Source organism: Lampris incognitus, chromosome 4 (genome assembly GCF_029633865.1).
Source record: "Lampris incognitus isolate fLamInc1 chromosome 4, fLamInc1.hap2, whole genome shotgun sequence".
NCBI lineage: Eukaryota > Metazoa > Chordata > Actinopteri > Lampriformes > Lampridae > Lampris > Lampris incognitus.
In genome coordinates, this window is record NC_079214.1 from 21,462,364 (window position 1) to 21,474,118 (window position 11,755).

General features: G+C 43.4%; 1 protein-coding gene across 1 annotated transcript in view; it reads left to right on the top strand.

Moving 5' to 3' along the window:
• Nucleotides 1-3,817, top strand: part of luzp2 (leucine zipper protein 2) — a 260,639-nt gene extending 256,822 nt beyond the window's left edge. Inside the window, exon 12 of the mRNA XM_056279165.1 lies at nucleotides 3,621-3,817. Coding sequence (XP_056135140.1) covers nucleotides 3,621-3,719 — 99 coding nt within the window. The 3' untranslated portion in view covers nucleotides 3,720-3,817. The remainder of the gene's footprint in view (nucleotides 1-3,620) is intronic.
• The last annotated feature ends 7,938 nt before the right edge of the window (nucleotides 3,818-11,755 follow it).

Below are 11,755 nucleotides of genomic sequence, written 5' to 3' on the forward strand. Positions count from 1 at the left end.
TATTTTTGGAAACAACCTGGAGAAACACACTGTGTGAATGAAACAAATTTACTATGGCAATGCAAATCTCCACAAACACCCAGTATCAGTAATTCTTCAGACTTATTCAAGCAAATTCTTCATTTAGCCATTACAAGGGTTTACGCCACATTTTCCTACCCTGTGACTAAACTCAAAGTAAAAGTTAAAGTATTGTGAGTTTACCCTACTCAAAAAGTAACATCACGGGGAAGATTTTATTCAATTACTGTAACGAGAGTAGCTGTAAATCATTTGATTTAAGGTGCAACACTAATGCATCATGCAAAGTGCAATGATCATTTTAGGAGCGGCGAGAAAGAGCTGGTTAGGGACACATCAGTACAGCTCAATGTCTTTTCTTTCTTTTTTTTTTTGTCTCCAATAAACGTATCTTTCTGTTTAAATGTAATTTTGATTACATTAATTGTTAATTTTTCCTGTTAGTTAATATTCGCTGGAGCATTAAATGTGCCCCGGCTTTCTGTTGGTATCCAATCCTCTATTGATATTCACTGTGCACAACAGCTAATAATCATGGCCTAGTGTACAATTTAATTAGTCATGATCTACATTTTAGTCTCTGTGGATCAATCTGCATTAAAGTGTAGACCATCCCTGTCACCACTCTATCTTCATTATGGACGCTCATGTTCGATTTGTCGCCGTCAGATCTCGACCGGTGTCTCCCATATATGATGGTAATGCTTGTACGAACACTTCCTTGTAGTCTTGATTCCAGTTCATATCACAGGTTAAATGACACAGAAAGTGTGTATCCTTAAGTTACAGTCAAGGCTCTAACCAGGTACACCAGGACTGTTCTTGCCACTACATAATGAATGATTATAAAAGGGACCGTGGCATGCAGTACTGAATCATTTACAGACCCGGGGGACAGACGACTGGACCATGTAAAAAGCAGGGAACTGAATGATGTTTATTTGACGTGATAAATGCATGCTGTATCACTGCAATATGAAAATCGTAAGAAACATCCATAAATCTTTTCAGTCTAACAATAAGTTTGCATGAGTCAAGTTTGTCTTAACCTTCCCTGGAGCCAAGAATAGATTTCCTTTGTACTGTGGAAAAATCTCTCTCTTAGACATACAACATATATCTAAAGCACAGTGGCATCCATTTCACTCACATCTTCTTCCTTTGAATCCATTACATAGTAAAAGGGCTGGCAGCTGTAAGTCACAACAGAAAGCTATCTAAAAATCCACTTGGGACTCAATGCAAAAGTCAGAATTGTAGCAGATGCAGTATACAGCTGTTCCAAACGCATCCCCAACACCACCGTTGTGTTGTGATCCAACGGTATTTCCAAATATACTGATGGCACTTGTTCTCGAAAATGAACTCTGAAACAAAGTCAGTTATATGCTGCAGTAAATTCTGATCTCACTCGGGTGTGAATGGTGACTCAGGTTGGAAACAGCCTCAAGACTGTTTTAATTAAGCGATGACACTGGCCTGCAGACTGAAATCAGTATCAAGTCTTGTCCTGTCATCTATATAAGATGACCCAAAGAGCTTTATAAGTAACTGATGACACACCAAATCATATACATAACTTTTAATTTACAAGAACAAGCTTTAAGACCCTGAGCCTATGCTCGACATGTTGTATTCACATGACTACCACTATATAGCAAGTCAGAAAACCTTTGACAGTCTGCCAGACAGACTTTGTGTTATTCACACTTTTCTCATTACTTTCACACTCGACTGAAAGTTGTGGGATAAATGCAGAGGTGCATGTTGGTTCTGTTTTTGCTTGTTGTGCTTTCAGCCAGTTCATAGAATTGTTTTCCACATCCAGACAGAATGATATGGATCTCAATAATTTGCCAGAAGCCAGAAAGCCTTAAGGCATGGACAGCATGACCAAATTATTCTCGTAATCAGAACAAGGATTTAAGCATATTATTATATGCATGTTAAAGCTCTTTGAATAACATGTGATATCAGTATTTATTGTGTGTTTTCATTATGCAGCCTATGTCACAACTGGCTGCTCACTGGCTGTGTGTGTGTGTGTGTGTGTGTGTGTATGTGTATATATATATATATATATATATATATATATATATATATATATATATATATATATATAGACAAAAGTATCGGGACACATGGCCATTATACCTACAGGAGCTTTTATGACATCCCATTTTAAATCCATAAACATTAATATGGAGTTGGTCCCCCCTTTGCAGCTATAACAGCTTCCACTCTTCTGGGAAGGCTTTCCACAAGATTTTGGAGTGTGTCTGTGGGAATTTTTGCCCATTCACCCAGAAGAGCATTTGTGAGGTCAGGCACTGATGTTGGACGAGAAGACCTGGCTCGCAGTCTCCGTTCTAGTTCATCCCAAAGGTGTTCGATGGGGTTGAGGCTCTGTGCAGGCCAGTCAAGTTCTTCTACACCAAACTCACCCAACCATGTCTTCATGGACCTTGCTTTGTGCACTGGGGCACAGTCATGCTGGAACAGAGAAGGGCCCTCCCCAAACTGTTCCCACAAAGTTGGAAGCATAGAATTGCCCAAAATGTCTTGGCATGCTGAAGCATTAAGATTTCCCTTCACTGGAACTAAGGGGCCTAGCCCAACCCCTGAAAAACAACCCCATACCATTATCCCTCCTCCACCAAACTTTACAGTTGGCACAATGCAGTCAGGCAGGTAACGTTCTCCTGGCATCCGCCAAACCCAGACTCATCCTTCAGACTGCCAGACAGAGAAGCGTGATTTGTCACTCCACAGAACACGTTTCCACTGCTCCAGAGTCCAGTGGCAGCGTGCTTTACACCACCCCAGCCGACGCTTGGCATTGTGCTTGGTGATGTAAGGCTTGCATGCAGCTGCTCGGCCGTGGAAACCCATTCCATGAAGCTCCCGGTGCAGTTTTTGGGCTAATGTTAATGCCAGAGGAAGTTTGGAATTCTGCAGTTATTGAGTCAACAGAGCGTTGGCGACTTACGCTGTGTGACTTCACATGGTCTGCCACTTGGTGGCTGAGTTGCTGTAGTTCCTAAACGCTTCCACTTTTCAATAATACCACTTACAGTTGACCGAGGAATATCTAGCAGGGAAGAAATTTCACTAACTGACTTATTGTAAAAGTGGCATCCTATGACAGTACCACGCTTGAATTCACTGAGCTCTTCAGAACGACCCATTCTTTCACAGTGTCTGTGAATGCAGACTGCATGACTAGCTACTTGGTTTTATACACCTGTGGCAATGGATCTGAATGAAACACCTGAATTCAATGATTAAGAGGTGTGTCCCAATAATTTGGTACATATAGTGTGTGTACGTATATATATTATAACTATAAAGCTCTCTATCACTCAATCTTACGTGGCAATACTCAGTACATCAGAAGCTTCAATTTTAAAACTAAGTAGTTACAAATACCAATGGCAAATCAATCACAATGAATGTAAACCTTATTAGTATTCATGTGATGTAGATTCACATTGTTTTTGTCCCCCCCCCCCCAATTTACAGAACCCCTGATGTGTACTGTGGAGCATTATATCTGTCAGCCTTGCTCATTATGAATCTTTGTCTTCTAATTCTTACAGCAAAGGAGCCAAGTGCAGATTGGAAGCCTCAACACAAAGCGCTCAGATGACAGCAAGGAAGCAGAGAGACGCAACAGCAAAATAGACAAAGCCACATAAATACAACCAAGCGGACGGCATATCAGCCAAATGCAGAACCCCTGCATAGCTTGGAGGATCTTTTTAAGAGCACACACACCGGCGCACGCACGCACACACACACATACATACACACACGGGAGCATGGTCACACACGGTCTCCTATAAACACGCAACGACACATGCACATATCTACATTGTCTGCAAAAGCAAAAGCTGAGACACTGGAATTGTCAACCAACATCAACAAAAAATGTCAAACCGTCATTTGAAAACCTCCATAGTAAAACGGCATGCATCCTAGATTCTTTTTAAGGTAGCAATGGCACTGGTAACTTCTTTCATGATTGTTCATCTGTTGTTTACTTAATTGATTTTTTTCTGAGTGAGGACACTGCTTTCTAAATGTGTGATCTTTATAGAAAAATCCCTTTGCACTGGTGAGGTCTGAGTCTCCTGTGATAAGTACACCAATTGACTAAGAAAAAAAAATACTATTATTACCTGACTTAGGATATTGTTTGTCTCTCATTGTAGCGAGGTTAATTTACTCTTCCACATTTTGAAATATAGGCTCAAGTTGGCTGGCCAACTGTTCCACATTTAATATTTCAGCGCTCTTTCTGCCTTAAACACTCGAGAGGCGAAGAGCCAAAGACTCACACTGGGTCGTCTCCCTGAGAATGTGCCATGCACTGAGTAGTTACTCCTAGCTACATTTATCTGTGTTATTTGACCTTTCTGTGTCCTTTCAATAAAATGTAATTTTCAGTAAATGTGTGATGAATAAATGGTTATTTGTGGGAAAGAATTGAGTGAGTTTGTTTGTATACAACAGAGGGAATGGATGCACTAGCAGCTATATTTAAGCACATACAGCAAGTCATTTGCAAATATTTGGCCTATTTTATGGTCTGAAAACAGAAAAATTGATTTTGAATTGATCTCCCAAGATTTACAATAGCTGTCTGCCGCGTTATTCTAACATTAGGAGGAAGGTGGCGAGCTGGGGACTCTAAATTGCCCATAGGTTTATAGGTGGTGTATTGGAAGCCCCATTACCTTTCCTCCTATTTCATCCATCCAATCAATGGTCTGGGTTCCAGTTTACTTTCATAAACTTTCCATTCATAAACCCGCCCCTTTACTCATTCTTTTTCTCAATGAATTCGCAGACACCCCCTGCCTCTCCAGCTCCCCTTCCACCAGGTGACTCCAGACTCAGACACCCTCCTGCAGGATGCTATGCCGGGATTTGCACCTCGCCTCAGATTTTGTGGGCTTGAGTCTGAGTCGGCACCAAAAACCCGATTGACAGGGCATCTGGGTAGCGTAGCGGTCTATTCCACTGCCTACCAACACGGGGATCGCTGGTTCGAATCCCCATGTTACCTCCGGCTTGGTCGGGCTTCCCTACAGAGACAATTGGCCATGTCTGCAGGTGGGAAGCCAGATGTGGGTGTGTGTCCTGGTCACTGCACTAGCTCCTCCTCTGGTCACTGGGGGGAATAGTGTGATCCTCCCATGCACCACGTCACCCCGGCAAAACTCCTCACTGTCAGGTGAAAAGAAGCAGCTGGCGACTCCACATGTGTCGGAGGAGACATGTGGTAGTCTGCAGCCCTCCCCGAATCGGCAGAGGGGATGGAGCAGTGAGCGGGACGGCTCAGAAGAGTGGGGTAATTGGCCGAATACAATTGGGGAGGAAAAGGCCAAAAAAAAAAAACGCTTGGTAAAGCATTTCGCATTTCATTCATGTGGCGAAGTCTTTTGCAGTTGGACGATTGCATACGATGGCCCTGTGATGGACAGCAAATCTGCAAGACAGCATGCAACAACAGCAGCACTTTTCTGCTTTTTTTTTCCTTTTCTGGTTTATAATATAAGTACCACTACTACTACTTTCGGTTGCTCCCGTTAGGGGTCGCCACAGCAGATCATCCGTTTCCATTTCTTCCTGTCCTCTGCGTCTTCCTCTGTCACACCAGCCACCTGCATGTCTTCCCTCACCACATCCATAAACCTCCTCTTTGGCTTTCCTCTTCTCCTCTTCCCTGGCAGCTCCGTATTCAGCATCCTTCTCCCAATATACCCAGCATCTCTCCTCCACACATGTCCAAGCCATCTCAATCTTGCCTCTTGCTTTGTCTCCAAACCGTCCAACCTGAGCTGTCCCTCTAATACAGCGGTCGGGAACCTATGGCTCGCGAGCCATATATGGCTCTTCCGGTGACGGCATATGGCTCCCAGACAATTTTGAGTTGAAAATTATTTTTTTTTCAAAAAAATCAGTTTGGAACTGATTTTAAAATACTTGTGATATTTCTTAATAATACTGTGTCATTTTAAAGTAAACAGAAATTAGTTTTGAAGATAAATTTCACGGGTCACGGGTCACCCGTGGGTCGGGTCGGGAACCAATGGCTCGCGAGCATGTCCGGGTCATTGTAAAGGTGAAGAAATCAATTTTATCAGATAGCCAACTAGTTTATCCGCTTCAACCCTTGTAACGGAAAAGATGGCGAAAAGAAAAAAAGACGATGATTACCGTGCATTCCAGGCTGCGTGGACAGAGGAATTTGCATTTGTGGAGAGAGCAGGATCTGCGGTATGTCTAATATGCAATGATAAAATTGCATCGATGAAACGGTCAAATATAAAGCGGCACTTCGATACGCACCATGCTTCATTTGCATCGAAATATCCAGCGGGGGACGGCAGGAAAAGGGCATGCGAGGAGCTACAGCGGAGAGTGCAGACGAGTCAGCAGCAACTACGTGTGTGGACCAAGCAAGGTGACGGGAATTCCGCTAGCTTTGCGGGGGCTTTGGCAATAGTAAGGAATGGAAAGTCATTCACAGATGGCGAGTATGCCAAAACATTCATGCTTGATGTGGCCAATGAACTGTTTGATGACTTCCCAAATAAAGACAAGATAATCAAACGAATAAAAGACATGCCCCTGTCAGCAAGAACTGTGCACGATCGTAGCATCATGATGGCAAATCAAGTCGAGGAAACACAAATTAAGGACATAAACGCCGGGACATACTTTTCTCTCGCGTTAGATGAGTCAACAGACGTTAGCCATCTATCTCAGTGCAGTATCATTGCCAGGTATGCTGCAGGTGACACACTGCGTGAGGAAAGCTTGGCTGTTTTGCCAATGAAAGGGACAACAAGAGGAGAGGATTTATTCATGTCTTTCATGGAGTTTGCTAAAGAAAAAAAACTACCGATGGATAAACTTATTTCTGTCTGTACTGATGGTGCACCCTGTATGTTGGGGAAGAACAAAGGATTTGTAGCGCTTCTCCGTGAACATGAAAAGAGAGCCATCCTAAGTTTTCATTGCATCCTGCACCAGGAGGCGCTTTGCGCTCAGACGTGTGGCCAGGAGCTTGGCGAGGTGATGTCTCTGGTCATTCGAGTGGTCAACTTTATTGTTGCCCGAGCTTTAAATGATCGCCAGTTTAAAGCTCTGTTAGGAGAAGTTGGGAATCATTATCCCGGTCTGCTTTTACACAGCAACGTGCGTTGGTTGTCAAGGGGGAAGGTGCTCAGCCGTTTTGCAGCTTGCCTGAGTGAAATCCGGACTTTTCTTGAAATGAAAGGCGTCAAGCATCCTGAGCTAGACAACACTGACTGGCTCCTGCAGTTTCACTATCTCGTGGACATAACTGGCCATCTGAACCAGCTCAATGTGAAAATGCAAGGTATTGGAAATACAATCTCATCCCTTCAACAAGCAGTGTTTGCATTTGAAAGCAAGCTGGAAGTCTTTCTCAGGGACATTGAAACAGGTCGTCTTCTGCACTTTGAAAGACTGCAACAATTTAGAGATGCATGCTTAGCAAGTGACTCCACTCAACATCTGGATCTCCAGCAGCTAGCTGGCTTTACGTTCAATCTCCTGCAGTCATTCAAAGCACGTTTTGGAGAATTTCGTGCGCGCACTGGTCTTTTCAAGTTCATCACTCATCCACATGAGTGTGCAGTGGACAAAATCGACCTGACATGCATCCCCGGGGTCTCTATCGGAGACTTTGAGCTGGAAGTTGCTGACCTGAAGGCATCAGACATGTGGATGAGTAAGTTCAAGTCACTTAATGGAGAGTTGGAAAGTCTTGCGCGACAGCGAGCAGAGCTGGCGAGGGAACACAAGTGGACAGAAATTAAAAATCTTCAACCTGAAGACCAGCTGATTCTTAAAACTTGGAACGAGCTTCCTGTGACATACCACACAATGCAGCGTGTGAGTATTGCCGTATTGACCATGTTTGGCTCTACATATGCATGTGAACAGTCTTTCTCGCATATGAGGAACATTAAGACCAACCTACGCTCACGTTTAACTGATGGAAGCCTCAACGCCTGCATGAAGCTCAACCTCACCACGTATGAACCAGACTACAAGGCCATCAGCAAAACCATGCAGCACCAGAAGTCGCATTAAAAGTAAGACATATTTAATTTATTATACGTTAAAAATACTATATGGCTCTCAATGAAATATATTTAGAAATATTTGGCTTTTATGGCTCTCCCAGTCAAAAAGGTTCCCGACCCCTGCTCTAATATCATCGATCCTAATCCTGTCCTCCTTCATCGCTCCCAGTGAAAATCTTAGCCTCTCGTTTATGATATAAGTGTTCATCGCAAATCTAGGATGAATGATATTACAGATAAAATATAACTCCGATTGAACATTTCTCAGTCGTGATTAAGCTAGGATATTGAATTTGCTTTTCCAGGTTCGTCTTAAGTGGGGAAAAAGAATAAATATCTCTTGCAGGAGGATATTGACGCAGGAGGCAGCAGTGCTTCAAGTTTCAGACAAATGAATAACATCATTATTTCAACAGCAATCCGAAATACAACTTTAATTCAACTGAAGAGAATGGCAGAGAGGAAGATTGAAAAACTCTGCAAGCGGCACACAAACCAGGAAGTATTTCAAAGCAACGACAATTCCAGTATGTCCCGCCACGGGAAATTGGGGGGATGAAAATGGCTACTGCATATATTTCCTAAATTGTATGTTTTTAATCATGAGTCTATTGCCAAGTGAGTTATGATGTGACTACTTTTTAAATTTCTTTTGGTACATCTTACATATCAATTAATGTTTAAAAAGAAAAGGTGTATCCTTGTCTTTATTGATTTTTCATTGTACATATTTCAGCATTATTATTCCCAAAATTTCAGAGGAAAGTAAGGATGCACCTTAATTGATGTAAGATCGCTGTCACCCCTGCAGGTGAGGGTGTAATTTAAATCCAAAAAGCACAACTTGTTTCAGTCCAAAAACCCCAATCCACTCTTTTCTCCTTCCAAAGAGTAAACAAAACCATGCAGAGGGGGAAAAAAATCCAAGCTACTATGAGTCACTATCAACAATAGACAGCATTTCAACTGTAAACGTGTGTAAGGGGAAGATTAGGTGGAGCATTTGAGTAATGACTACTGTGGCTGGCTGCACATCAGCTCCAAGTGGGCAATGAGAGAATATCTTGTTCCAGCTGATTCCAATGACTCACTGGTTCCAAACACACTTGTGTGCACGTTCAGCCTGTCAAAGCTGCTTGGAAATCTTGAAAGACGTGCCTCTCGTGATACGTCTGACGCTTATTACTGATTTTGTAGATATTTTAGTCCTTGGGGATTTGACAGCACCCTGTTGCTGAGCGTAGATTAGCGTTCCCGACGTCACCTTCATGTGACATTTGGTGCGGTCACAGGATCCAAGAACGTCCAAGCTGGAAAATGCTGGATGACAGCTGTACAACTCAATTTTAGCCCTGCAATCCATCTTTGTGGCAAGCTGGAGGACCTCCTCCAGTTCCTGTGGACATCTTGCTGAGAACCCAACATCAGGGCCAGTTGCCAGGATTTGGTGACCCATGGCAGATCCTGCAAATGCTGCTGTTGCCGTCATGATGTGCTGGCTGCTGTGCTCGGAGAGGACATGAAAGATGGACGAGGCTTTACACCAACCCGGGATCTGACTAAAGTGGCAGGGCAATTTCAGTTGCGATTGCATTATCTTAATTTTGCTAATACCACTTCATACACATGTTTATTATGATCATATCTGGTCAAACCAAATCTGGCAAATAAATTCTGCTTAGTGGGGACACAAAACACAGTAGTTTTTGAGACAAATGTGATTCATGTTGCTGGAATTTGAATTAGCATTTTTGAGAGGCACGTCGCTCAAATTCTCAGACTGCCAATTAATCTGGAATCCTTCATTACATACTTCTCCTCACACACGCAAAAAAAAAATAGCGGAGCAGCTGTGTGGCTGGGTTTCAAGTCTGTAAGGGTCAGCTGAATTATCCCAACGAATATTCCTCACCACAAAAGGCACAAAAACTTAATCTAAATGATCACTCAAATCATTTACCCACAAGCATCCTCTCCTCTTCTGAAACAGCTGCTGTTAGGGTGAAACTAAAACGAGGCACACCGGAATGACTGCAAAATCTTTTACAGAGTGCATACAAGTGTGCACAGACTGCCCACTTCATAAGCTCTTGTAATCACAGCGCTTCCTGCTCAGCTAATGTGCTCTACCGAGGTGGCTGGGTTTTCATCAGGGGGCCACCTCACACTGACATCAATGACGACTTTTGGATGGCAAATAATGATAATAATAATAATAATAATAATAATAAAACAATGAAAAAAAACACATGTTCAGCATCAAACGAAGGTGGGGTCCACTGCACACAGATTCTTTGATGAGGCAGGCAGTCGGTCACAGAATAACATTTCAACACCCACTGCATTATTCTACTTTATGTGCATAACTCATTACCTTCAACAACGTGAATGTAATTGCGGTTTGGATGGTAGCACACAACTGAGGAGGAGGAGGAGGGCCCCCCACACACACACTTTTTTTCTCCCCAATTGTACCCGGCCAATTACCCCACGCTTCTGAGCAGTCCCGGTCGCTGCTCCACCCCCTCTGCCGATCCGGGGAGGGTTGCAGACCACCACACACATGCCTCCTCCGATACATGCGAGGTCACCAGCCGCTTCTTTTCACCTGACAGTGAGGAGTTTCGCCAGGGGGACGTAGCGCGTGGGAGGATCACGCTATTCCCCCGTCCCCCCCCCCCAAGCAAGCACTCCGACCGACCAGAGGAGGCGCTAGTTCCGCGACCAGGACACATACCCACATCCAGCTTCCCACCCGCAGACACGGCCAATTGTGTCCGTAGGAACCGCCGATCCACATGTTGGTCGGCAACTGAATAGACATGGAGGGGTTTCATTTAAAGTGCTTAAGTTTCATCATTGCTGATAGTCCCTTCTTTCAGCATGATTAGATTATGCAAAAGCTGGTGCCTCCTTTCTAGAAAGTTCTTCACATTTGAATTTCAACATTGTGAAAATAGCGTGCAATATTTTAATGCACTGTGGTAAATGAAAGACTATTACAGAAAAGCAAATGGAAATTTGGTCATATGCACAAACCCTAGGAAACCCCCCCCCCCAAGTTTATTTATGGGGGCAAGTTTTGGGCCTCCATTGGACAGGAAAGTGGAGAATGAAAAGAAAGATAGAGGAGTGACATGCAACAAAGGGGACGAGGCTGCACATGAATGCATGCTGAGTGTAAGCAGTTGAGCCGCGAGGACAGAAGGGGCTCTGTTAACGGAGGGATGGAAGTTGCACACACAGCTTTTGCTCAGGCATTGATATCTTTATAAGTTAAGGGAAATGTAGAATATGTAAAACATCCAACTATATCTTTACAAAAAGAGCTGCAGAGGCAGAATTAACATCCACCTGCTTAAACGTTGGTTTTAAAGATTAATGCAACTTTTCAACCATTCAACAGAGCTAGTTCATAGCTTCATCCCGGAGAATAATACATCAAATCTGCCGCTCTCGTAGCCGCTGACCAGACAGTTTTTTTGAACTTGTCCCCATAAGCAGTTGAGGTATGAGATCTCATTTCCATCAATCTCTCACACTTGTTTTTGAAAACATCGGCAGTTTTGCCACTCGCTACGGGTGACCAAGCACAAGTCTCAGTGGCG